General features: G+C 49.3%; 6 protein-coding genes across 6 annotated transcripts; 4 read left to right on the top strand and 2 right to left on the bottom strand.

The window, feature by feature from the left end:
* Nucleotides 1-1,060: 1,060 nt before the first annotated feature.
* Asppvi_004694 (WD40 repeat domain-containing protein) lies at nt 1,061-3,119 on the top strand (the record flags this gene model as incomplete). Its single annotated transcript, XM_043300642.1, has 3 exons — nt 1,061-1,100; nt 1,163-2,810; nt 2,897-3,119. 3 exons carry the CDS (start codon nt 1,061-1,063, stop codon nt 3,117-3,119), a joined length of 1,911 nt encoding a protein of 636 aa, XP_043156577.1.
* Nucleotides 3,120-3,563: 444 nt separating this feature from the next.
* Nucleotides 3,564-4,622, bottom strand: Asppvi_004693 (uncharacterized protein; the record flags this gene model as incomplete). Its single annotated transcript, XM_043300641.1, has 1 exon — nt 3,564-4,622. One exon carries the CDS (start codon nt 4,620-4,622, stop codon nt 3,564-3,566), a length of 1,059 nt encoding a protein of 352 aa, XP_043156576.1.
* A 425-nt stretch (nt 4,623-5,047) lies between these two features.
* On the top strand, nt 5,048-5,791 carry Asppvi_004692 (PRP38 family protein; the record flags this gene model as incomplete). The annotated part of the gene is made up of 1 exon (XM_043300640.1): nt 5,048-5,791. One exon carries the CDS (start codon nt 5,048-5,050, stop codon nt 5,789-5,791), a length of 744 nt encoding a protein of 247 aa, XP_043156575.1.
* Nucleotides 5,792-6,317: 526 nt separating this feature from the next.
* Asppvi_004691 (heme-dependent oxidative N-demethylase family protein) lies at nt 6,318-7,926 on the bottom strand (the record flags this gene model as incomplete). The annotated part of the gene is made up of 3 exons (XM_043300639.1): nt 6,318-6,798; nt 6,858-7,323; nt 7,413-7,926. The coding sequence occupies 3 exons, from the start codon at nt 7,924-7,926 to the stop codon at nt 6,318-6,320; spliced, it is 1,461 nt and encodes a 486-aa protein (XP_043156574.1).
* Nucleotides 7,927-7,989: 63 nt separating this feature from the next.
* Asppvi_004690 (uncharacterized protein) lies at nt 7,990-8,232 on the top strand (the record flags this gene model as incomplete). The annotated part of the gene is made up of 2 exons (XM_043300638.1): nt 7,990-8,071; nt 8,096-8,232. 2 exons carry the CDS (start codon nt 7,990-7,992, stop codon nt 8,230-8,232), a joined length of 219 nt encoding a protein of 72 aa, XP_043156573.1.
* Nucleotides 8,233-9,527: 1,295 nt separating this feature from the next.
* On the top strand, nt 9,528-11,105 carry Asppvi_004689 (F-box domain and ankyrin repeat protein; the record flags this gene model as incomplete). Its single annotated transcript, XM_043300637.1, has 1 exon — nt 9,528-11,105. One exon carries the CDS (start codon nt 9,528-9,530, stop codon nt 11,103-11,105), a length of 1,578 nt encoding a protein of 525 aa, XP_043156572.1.
* Between the last annotated feature and the right edge of the window lie 726 nt (nt 11,106-11,831).

The following is an 11,831-nucleotide window of genomic DNA, read 5'->3' as shown; positions in this document are numbered from 1 at the left end:
GGAAAGGGTGACAGACTTCATTGAACAACAATCCTGAGAAGGAAAGGATGGGATACAAGGGAAACAATAGTGAGATACAAACGAAATCAAGCTGCCCTATCAGTCTGTCGTGTCTTCATCATCCTATTTTTCCTCTTTTGTATTGTACAAACGTCTCTGCACAGACGCTAATCTGAAGTCAATAGCCCAGCATCTTTCGCAGGACTATATCTTCCTTTATTTCCAGGCCTACCTGTATTTCCATAGCAGTTATCATCCCATATAAAGAAAAGCTTTTTCTATGCCAACAATGAGAACTGTGCGGCTATGCTTGGATGCGACCAGCCTTTGACAAGTTTGCATGTAGAAAATATATTTGGATAAGTAGACTCAGAATATCCCTTCAAGTACAATGTGCCATCCCAGACTTATCTCTTTGGATCCCGTCGGCTATACAAGTTGAAGGTTCCATATCGTTTGCAATCCGTTGTTTGCCCTTGTGATAGTTCACTACCCTGACGGCCCAGATCAATTGTTCTTTCTTCCTAGTTGGTTTAGACCATTTGGTCAAAAACAAACACAAAAAATAAAAAGAAAAGTAATCGAAAAACAATTGGAGATCAGTGGACGGAAAAAGTATTCTGAGGTTTCCAGCGATTCTGATATCCCATCATGACGCTAATCCAAGATAGGCAGTTGTGGCCTTAGGCAGAAAGTGGGCAACCAACGTGACTGACATCTGGGGAACTCGATGGATATTGGCCCATTCTATCGGAGAGAGGATTCATGGCTTCATTAGGCGCATGAATAAAAAGTGTCATATCAATCCTAGATTTCTCATACTGTGGCTACTGATTTATTTCTCCAAGGCCCAGGAGAAGTGATTTCATGTTCGACTCGAGCCATGAGTCCATAGTTCGCAGCAATTCCTCCACCCGACCCAAGAGGCATCACTGCGCCTCATCGCAAATCCCAACCGTTCGGACTGTATAGCGATTGACGCATCGAGGATAGGCTCCAGCTCATAAATTCGGTGCTTGCGACACAGAATCTCAGGACCAAGAAGTTTTGCGACGTCAAAATGACCTCAATTGGGGACGACGATGATCGAGATCTTGCGGGTGAGCACTTCACCCGTTATCCTGCGATTCATGAAAGAGTTACTGATGGCCAGGCGACATAGGCTCGCAAGATGGAAGCTCGGACGACGAAATGGAAGACGCTCTGAGAGACGCAGATGACGCAGGGAATGATAATGATGCCGACGGAGACGCCGACGCCGATCAAGATGCGGAAAGCCCGTCGAATACCAGCCGCGCATCTGAAGGGCCTGGTATCGCATCTCAAGCGAATCCTGATATTTCAATGACCTCCCCTGACTCTACAAACATCACATCCGACTTGACCTCCGTATTTCATCCTCAAGTTCGTCCGGAATGTCTGACAGCATCCACTTACGACATAGTGCCGACCACGGCCGCCCCTCATAGTACATCGATAAACGCGGTGACAGCAACAGCCGACATGCGATGGGTGTTTAGCGGAGGGTCTGATGGATATGTACGAAAGTTCAATTGGGTCGATTCAATCAACAGCAAATTGATGCTGACCGTGGCGCAACGACATCCCTTTGTCGATAGCGTAATGAAGGCGGGCGTGTTGATGACATATTGGGAGTGCATGGATGGGAACGCAGTGTCGCCAGTCTATTCCCTAGCTAGCCATAGCGAAGGCCTATGGCTATTATCGGGGTTGGAGTCAGGCAGTATCCGTCTGCAGTCAGTTCGTCATGATGAGGGGAAAGAGATCGCTCTCCTGCAACAGCATACTTCGGCCGTCTCGGTACTGCATCTGACCCCGGATGAGAAGTCATTGCTATCTGGGAGTTGGGACAAGCGAGTGTTTGACTGGGATTTGAATACTGGACAGACGCGGCGTGTCTTTGGTGCCAGCGCCGGGCAAATCGCGGCGATCGAGATTCGCCCAGAATCCACTATTCCTGTTCCCAAAGACATGTCAGAGCTGCCTCAGACGAATGGCACCTACTCATCAAACTACCATGCCACCGGAACCGACAGCTTCAATTTCATGGATACATCGAACGATTTAGGTGAAGGTGGCGCTGCTGCAAACCCGCAGGCGGGATCCCCAGCAGATTCACTCTTTGGCGGGGCCGATTCATTGTTCGGCGATGCAGATGGCGGGGGTGGTGAAGGTGCGGGGGCGTCGGGAAATGCGTTTGGAATAGACGAGGATGATGAGTTTGGCAAAGCCCTCGCCAACGGCATTCTTCCGGATGCCGATGCTGATGCAGATGCACATGGTGAGCCCGACGTGATGGATCAACAAAATGGGACTACAGCTGGCAACGCAGGTGCTGATGCTACCACGACGAACCCAATGACCGAATCTCTGGGGACTGAGCTTCCAAAGGCTTCATCGCAGGCAGTGACCAACGGTCTACCACACGCGGAGGAATTAGAGCCACTTTCACAGACCCAAGAGTCTGCTATATCAACACAGCAAGATTCGAATGTAGCAACAGATCACACCTTTCTTGCCGCGTCCATCGACGGCACAATCAGAGTATGGGACAGACGGCAAGCCGACCCTGTTGCTCGGATCACACCCTACAACTCTCCTCCATGGTGCATGAATGCATGCTGGTCTCCGGACGGGAATTATATCTATGCAGGGCGTCGAAATGGAACTGTGGAGGAATTCAGTCTTCATAAAGGTCTACGAGAGCCTGAGAGGACCTTAAAATTTCCCCAGGGGAGTGGACCGGTGACGGCGCTCAAGGCGATGCCCAATGGGCGACATATTGTCTGGTGAGTAGTATTTCTATTTATCTTCGTTAGCTACTACAGTATCTTTGTCTCACCGTCATGGCATTTGGCTGACCAGTTGTTTCCAGTGCGTCGCATGATATTCTTCGATTGTACGATTTGAAACACGAACAAGTCACCCGCCATTCCACTGTACCTTTTCTTATCATCCCTGGGCACCGCACAGGGACTATATCACAACTATATATCGATCAGGCTTGTCGGTTTATGATCTCGACAAGTGGTAATAGAGGCTGGGAAGGCAATACCACCGAGGTTTTGCTGGGCTACGAGATCAACGTTCCTCGATGATTTTTCCTTTTCTTGCCATGTATAATATATCCCGGCAGATTTCTGCCGTCTTGTTCGCTCCTCGTTCGGGGTGGACAGAGTGTCAATGTTTCTTTCTGTTGAGGCTATCTTGAAAGGGAACCGGATCATGGCATTCATTGATTGCATGTGCCGGCCATTGTTCACGATAGCGCAACGAACGGCATTGGTCATCTAGACGACCAGTCTCCTAGACTATAGTGTTTACTTATACTAAATCTTAAAATTTGGCAAACACTTCCGATAAGAGATGCATGAAATGATGAGACATTCGTATTTGCATTCGTGTATATATATATATGTAGGTAGAACACTCCTACTTTCCCAAGTTGATAACGCCAAACTGTAATTATACCCAAACACCTTCCAAGAACCAAACCAAGAGCACGCAAGATGGTCACGCGAACAATCATAAGGAAAATGTTGCTAATCATGAGCAATTTCATCAAAGTTGACGCCTTCGCAAACTTCATGTTGCTGTGCTCTCCAGGAACCGAACAACGGATTCTGCGCCCACTGAACATGACCTTCCCCATCTTGCTCAAAGAAGACATACCCTGGCTCATCATCGGGTTCATTACCCTTGTCCTCAGGTGCGTGGACACCCCTGGGACTGGTGACCAGACCTCCGAATCCCGGGAGAGCCACATTTGGGATATGGCCTCGCGCCTCAATCTGTCCGTTCTTCACGTTGTTGACCGTGATCAGATACACCGGCGGGAGAATGGCATCACGGTCCGGCCTAAGAGGCATGGGAATCCACGCTTCATTATTGAAGGATTCGGGACGATTCTTGTCATATTTCAGGGGCAATGGCCGGGAGAGGAGCATCTCGTCTAGCTTGCCAGTGTCGAGCAACAGACCCGGCGTTCGGACATACAGCACACTGTCGTACTGCATGAACTGAACCTGGCCTAGACGAAGAAGCTTGGTATCTGTCGGTTTGTAGCCTGCCGAAGTGGCTGCCGTCATGTCGATGGGGAGCAGCCAGATGTTGTACTTAATGCTTGCAGCCCGGAGCAAAGAAAGGGCTGTTGTGACGGAGTGCGAGACCTCGTCTGATGACAGCAGATCCCATTCCCTGGGGTACATGAACAACCGGTCATTGATTTCTGTGCCATTTGTGGCGAGTTGTTTGAAGAAGAGGATGGCGGAGCAGATATCGGATGGATTGGGGGAGGACAGGAGTTGCAGATACGCGTAGTTGCCTCCTGCTCCAGGCTGCGCATGATGAGCGACATGTTTTTGCTGCTTCTCAGGAATCAGATCAGACAGAAGATTCTGTTCCCGTTTTTGAAATGACGACGCTGCTGATCCATGGCCGGTGATCGGGTCTGGAACCCCGGGAGGTCGAAGAGCACTCTGGATACTTCTGACAGACTGCTGCTGGAGAACGTAGCCGGACAGAAAAAGGAGAAGAGTAAATAGGCAGACCACACCAGTGGAAAGGATGACTGAGACTGTTGAGGAGGTCAGAAGCACCATGATTGTGTGTAACTTGAAGTGCACATCGATCTAGTTTCCGTTTCGGGTAATATGTGTTGATGTTCCTGAGACGCACGAGACAGCGACGCATGAACTGAGCATCGAGCACACGACTATAAACACCACCATACACAATTAAATTATATAGGGTAAAGCATCAACATCTTCTATTGATAAAAGGTCTGTAATTTGAAGCCACCAAACCTGCTAACAGCAGACCTGAGACACAGGTTGCATCACCAGCTCCTCCGCTTACCTCTCCGCTGGTTGTCCGTGCGACTATCGATAAGAGTCCGTCTTGGCACAGCCTCAGCGCCACAGCCACAGCTGATCTTCCTGCTTTTCACCAAAGTTGCGTATTTTCCTCGCGGACAACCTTTGAAGTCGCGTCGCGTCCACATCGGCATTTTCCGATTATATTCAACATGTCTTCCCATCGTGCTGATGCGAGTACCCTCCTTGACAATCGTGGCTATTCAGGGCCCCTGGTCCGCGGTGTCAACCCCGCCACATTGTTCGAGAAAGCCGTTCGCGACCGCATCACAGACTCATATTATTGGAAAGAACAGTGCTTCGGTTTAAACGCAGCAACACTTTGCGATCGCGCAGTCGAATTGACATCTATCGGTGGTACCTACGGTGTCGCCGAGAAACCCACTCCGTTTCTCTGTCTTGCGTTCAAGTTGTTGCAACTCAACCCCGATCGTGAAATCATCTTGGAATATCTCAACTACACCGATCCGGGCAGTGACGAAGAGACAGAGGCCGCGGCGGAGGAACAGGCTCGAAATGGCGTGATTGGACAACGTGGGGACTTCAAATACCTCCGCGCCCTGGCGGCGTTCTACGTGCGTTTGACCTTTGACCCCGTCGACGTCTACAAGACACTGGAACCTCTCCTTCTCGACTACCGGAAGCTGAAGCGACGAGTACGCGACACATTTGTGCTTACCTATATGGATCAATTTGTCGACGATCTTCTGACGAAGGACCGTGTGTGCGGTACTAGTCTTTGGAAGTTACCGGCACGGCAGCAGTTGGAGGATCTGGATTTGTTGGAAGAGCGCATCAGTCCATTGGCAGACGAACTGGAAGAATTGGATAAGGAGAGCGACCAAGGCAGCCACGATAGCGACTCACGGTCTAACGGGGCCGCTGGGGACGAGTGAGCGCGTCACTGGGCCCCATAATCGACATCTCGAAAATTTCTGGACACCTTACAGTTCTAGGCGACCATTACCTCTCAATATATCGACGAATGCCTATCGCGTCGGGGATTCTGCTCCTCACGTATTTTGCCACTCAGTGGGGCGACCTAGACAGGGCAGGCGGCGTCTCGTTATCAAACGGACTCAAGGCATCCTCGTCGCCGGGTGTCTATTGAAGCCATCCAGAGCCCAGAGTCGAAGCTTAAGGAAGCACAGTCAATAACTATTATTGCTGGAGCTTCCCTCGCAAAACAACGACCTCTGATCGAGTTCAGAACCTTATGACAAATCTCACCAAATCACCATCAGGTGATGATCCTGGTGCAGAAGACGAATACTCTTCCTTCGATATACCATCGACTCCACATATCAGGAGATTACGTCCTTGTCTGCTGTAGGTATGTGTATAGCTAGAAGCAGCTTGGTATCCATTGATAATAAAGATTATACGAAGCACCAAGGATATTTGGACCTTCAAACAAACCAATCAAAAACCTTGCTGGCGATGCCATTTGTCCTCCCAGTTCCTGAACCAAGGGCTCTCATCCAATGTAGCCACTTGCCAATTTTTGTCTACAAGACCTTGCTCCTCCTGCTCCTTAGCCCATTCTTCAAGCTTCGGAAGCACGATATGCTCCACGTGCCATGTATTCTTATATCTCATCAGATTTTCTTTTCCTTCCTTGAGGACCTTGGCTACCAAGGCTGGTACGCATGGTTCATCACGGAATTCGGACACGGGCGTGAATAGTGCCTTGAAATTGAAGACGACCGCTGCCGACAGAGGCAGACGTCTCAGTGTCTGCCAATCCACTCGCAGATTGCAATCTGCCAACTGCAGGCTGGGGTCTTGAGAAAAACGGAGTTTCTCATGAGGATCCCCTGGGGGCATATACAGAGGCTGACCGATCTCTAGACCCCAGGACCCTCTCTGGATCGGTTTGTCTGTTGGCATTTTGGTGAAGAACCTAGCGGAGAACTTGTCAGCGACCCCTTGGGCTTGCTGCTCTCCTTGTAAGCGACCTACCGATCCATAGAGAATTGCATCTTTTCCTTATAGTCCGGAATCGGCTCATGGATTTGATGGAGCTGAAGCCCTATTTTCAATCCAACATTCCATCCCAAAGCAGAGCAAACCACTGCCGCGCGGAGGAAATAGAAGCCTGTCTCCTCATCGCGCAGCATGATCGCAAAGTCTTCGGGCACATTGTCGAGGAGAATCTCCAAAGGATGCTTGGCTCTGATGTCTTGCTCGGTGTCGAGGATCCTGTTCTTGAGTATCCTCTTGCCTTCTAGCGAGAAGTACTGAGGATACCGGGCGCACAGAAACTGCAGGACCATTTCCATTAATTCCTTGCAGGCTAATTCAGACCCTGGAAGATAACCGAGCACTGATGAGCCGTGTTTGGCGTATAATTCCTTGCGTTGCGCGATTCGAGCTTTGTATGTTCCTTCGAGCTCAATCCACCAGTCCGTTTCCATTTTCGTTAGTGCTATACCAGGGAAATACCGACTGTCAGCTCCTAAATCCTCTTGCGGGGGTGTTCTAGTGGACCGTTCGTTGCTGGTCAGGCAGGCTTACACATGGTCTGATGGTATGTCCACCGGAACGGACGATATGGCCTCGGTAGGGCCTTGTCAATGACAAATTCATGGTACGGATGGGGCAAAGGCACACCACTTAGGGCTGCATAGTCCGGGAAGTCTCCTAACTTCTTGATCTCCTCTGTTGAGAACCCTGTCGGAGTATGCCTTTCTTCTTGACAATTTCGGTAATCCATTGTCATTGGCAGAATGAATCGTTTGACTTCGGCTTCGTCAATCTCTTTCAACTGTGCCGGGCTCTCTCGCAAGGCAGCGAGGGCTTTCCGACGCTGTGGTGGTAAAACATCGGCATAGTTTACTTGAGGCACGGAACCGATCACTGGCTTTTTGTCGGGTGATATAGATCTTGGAGGCGTCCCAGCAGCTGACGTTTTGCGGCTCCGAAAACTTATTCTCGGCCAGACTTCCCTGCGTCGGGATCGATCTAAGGTGAAATAAAGTCCAACGAGCGCAGCCACGGCCAGACCCGACAACCACCAGTCACCGATCATACCGAGTATCTGCACCCTCATGTGTCTCGTGAAGCGATATATAAATGAAAAATGACATACAACATGTGGCTACGCCTGTTCGGCAATGGCAAAAGTGGCCACAAGACTTATGAAAGGGATTATATCTATAAGGGTGTCTTCTGGGGTATAAAAAAGCAATCAACCACAGACACGAGAAGTGTGATCGAGCAAGACTTCTCTCTGCTTCCTGTCTCCAAAGATATGCTCTATCGTGACCTGCTTGAACTTACTTCGTTTGGTGCGGAGAAGCAGATTTCAGATGAGGATGAAGGTGAAGCAACATGATAAGACCATAGCATTGGTTAGAATAAACCTTCGGATCCGATTTCTTATAATGTACTGCGACCACGTTAGCGTTGACCACTCAGCTTTGTTGTAGCAGTAGCAACATCAGGAAACTGACCTTTCAGCACGCCGATGCGCATGTTGTAGAACCATCGAGCTTCCCTATATCCAACGTCTAGAGGACTGTCCCAGGAAAGAGACACCGAGCTTTCCTATCATCTATGGTTATATCTCAACTGACGCCAGTAATCGTCGAGATCTCATGGTGACTCTGCAACGCTTAGATATCATTCATGATGTCATCGTCGTAAGGATAGAGTTACAGATACATCTCAAGATCCGAGGCGGGGAGCGGGGAACCCAGCGGATCAAGTGATAACAGACTGTATTCGCTCTTAGCTTCTTCTTGGATCAGTCGATAGCAGGATTGCCTGACTGAAGAGGGAAGACAAAGCGGACGTCCGCTTTCCCAAACGGGCAAAACTGTCCCGGTAGGTCATGTGCTTTGTCTGCATCATCATCATCAGTCACTGCTCCGACAATGCTTTGTGGTCTTTATTGCTTTGTCTCTGCCTGGCTTTCACATAGACCATTCATTTACAATAGAGAGACACTCTCTTACAGCGCATGTCATAATGAAGGAAAAAGGGACTTTGATTGACTATCCATCAAGGATGAGGTTTGACTCTTTGTCACCTCGTCAAGGTGCAGCAACTTTCGAAGCCTTCGATATCCTTGAGATACATCTTTTTCTCTTGGTTTGAGGCATTCATTCCCCTCTAGTCTTGAAACATGTACAAAGCCATTGACAATCTCTTTGTTCAACGAGCAAGGGATGTCTCGAAGAAGATGAAAGGACAAGGTCTTTCTTTCGGTAATTGCTCGAGTTTCATCGTCGACGTCGAAGACGCCGCTGAGGAAAAGTTTTGCCATTGAGAAATCTAGTCTGTGAGACTTACAGTCTTGCAACGTCCATTGAAGAGTCTTTCATTCTGAGCCTTCCATAATGTGCATCAATGAACAATGTCTCTAAGAATCTTTGTGAAGGTGTCTGCAAACCATCTATTGTACTAACAAGTTATTGTCTCATAGTCGTGCAGGAAAGCACAGAGTACGTTAGGATGTCTCACTTGAAGAATATAAAGCAAGTGCGAAAGCCCACAGATGTGCCATGTCTTCTTCAATCAACATATCACTCAGCCCTTCAACAATCACCCAAAGATACTCTATACAGTCCTCGCAGTTGACCACCTCCATTGACATCTTTCAAGCAGATAGTGACTCCCTAAGCAAAAATGCCACGACTTGAGCAGTTGCCTATGGAACTCCTGCTGGCGATCTCTGACCACCTGGATCCTCTATCGGTGGCCAGTCTCGGACAAACCTCCCGGAGGCTCAACGGTACGTTGCAACGTCCCCTGGCCAGAGCTGCCAAGCAGCATGCCCTCGCTGATGAAGCTGAGTACAAACAGCGAATTAGATTTCACGATGGAAAGGGTATTCGCACTCTCAAACGGACGCACAGGGTGCCTTCCCAGCCGCTTGTTCAAGCCGTCCAGCGTCATCATCTCAACAAGGTAAGAAACTACCTAGAAGCAGGTGTCGACCCGAACGCATATGACTTGGACGGACACCGCATGCTTTCACTGGCAGTCCGCGCCAAGGACGAGCCAATCGTGGATCTTCTGCTCGAGCACGGTGCTAACCCTGCTTTGAATGACGTGTGCGCGCCATATACCTCGCCTCTCCTTGACGCAATAAAAATGGGCGATGAGATGGTCAAAAAGCTGATCAGCATAGGAGCTGATTATACTCAAGTAAGGGTCATACACTCCCTCGCTGGTCGTTGCAGTCTGGATGTCATCAAACTTACCATTGACAAAGGTGCAGACTTTAGACAAACCAGTCTTGATGGCAGGACGGCGATCCACCACGCTGCAACAAATGTTAACCACCCGGATGTCCTTGAATACCTCGTTGGTAAGTACCCTGAGCTGCTTTCCTCCCAGCCTGCCAGGACATTTCTCTGGTCAGCCATCTATAACGGCCGCACTGAACTCGTCAAAATTCTCATCACAGCCGGTGTTGACATCGCTGGCGATACCCCCGTCCACGCTACCCTTGCTAGTCGTTGCAGTTTGGATATCGTCAAAGCCGCCATTGAGAAAGGTGCAGGCTTTGGACAAATTAGCCCTGATGGCAGAACTATGATCCACTATGCTGCGACAAATACTGACCACCCAGACGTCCTCAAATTTCTTACTGAAAAGTACCCTGAGCTGCTTTCCTCCCAGTCGACAAGTGGCAAGACAGCTCTCTGGTCAGCGCTCTATGAGGGCAATGCCGAACTCGCTAAAATTCTCATCACAGCCGGTATTGACATCAACGTTAGGGACCACGCCGGCAAAACCGCCCTCCATGCCGCCCTCGAATTCAGCCATCAGGCCGTTTACCAATCAAGGGAATATGTTGGCCGAGAAATTGCGGAGAGAAGTATATCGATCGCCACCGCGCTGCTCGAGCATGGAATCCAGGTTGGCTTCCCCGATCAACGGGGCCTCACAGAGCTCCACCATGCGGTGCGCCAGAACGGGCACTATTGCTTGCACAAGAGCATGCCGAGTATCGTGCGTCTGCTGCTTTCCAGGAGTACAGTAGACGTCAACGCGCTAGGTCCTGGTGGCCTGACTCCTCTGCATCTTGCGGCTAGAGTCGGCTGGCTGAAGGTCGTGAGGATTCTCGTCGAGGAGGGCAATGCGGACGTCACCGAGACGGATAATTATGGTAAGGCGCCTGCACATCTTGCACTGGAGTGCCCCGCTGTCTTGAAATATCTCTCGCGGAGGGCAGCTAGCAGACCCTCTGTCATCTAGATTATGATGAGGGAATGAGCATTAAAATCGTCTGAGTCGAGTGCGTCAATGGGAGGTATGTACTATCCAGTGCCTTTTCTTTCCGCACGGTGCTTGCTGAACTCAGGCGTCCTGGTTGGGAATGGTTGGAACTTGGCCTCTGGGTTCTTTAGACAACGTCGGTCTGTTTTAGTCTGATTTGCCTCATTTCTTGCTTTTGTTTTAACAAACAAAACTGCTAGCTGCAAGTTTTTGGAAGATTTTTGCTGCAATGATATCACATAGCACTGAGTAAGCGTGCCTAGTCCCACTTCAAAGTAATACAGTAGATCTATTACACATCTGCCTCGCCTTGAGAACTTGTAGTCTCAATTACTTTGTATTCATCCAGCTCACAATTCTATATTGACAAGAAACTGAAGGAAATTCGTGAGATCTGACGAATGATAAATGCACTCAAACAATAAGACGGGAAGAGGAGGGTTCCCTTGGGTATTAATGATGACAGTAGCATCAAGATTGGCAGTCTGAAACCCATTATGTACTCCCACCAATAACACAGCTGCCATGCAGTTTCTGATGTACACAAGTACACAATGCTCAGTGGTAACAAAACAAAGTGAAGCTCAAAAGAGAACGCAGGCTGGAAATGAGGATCGTATCTCATTGAGGAATGAAAATGTACCCCAATCAGGATGCCTTGACTTATCGTTCATATACTCGCCGGTGCTCCACCGATGTTCCGAA

Source organism: Aspergillus pseudoviridinutans, assembly GCF_018340605.1.
Source record: "Aspergillus pseudoviridinutans IFM 55266 DNA, scaffold_3, whole genome shotgun sequence".
Taxonomy (NCBI): Eukaryota; Fungi; Ascomycota; class Eurotiomycetes; order Eurotiales; family Aspergillaceae; genus Aspergillus; species Aspergillus pseudoviridinutans.
Note: the sequence above shows the minus strand (reverse complement) of the source record. Positions and strands in the feature narration are given on the sequence as shown.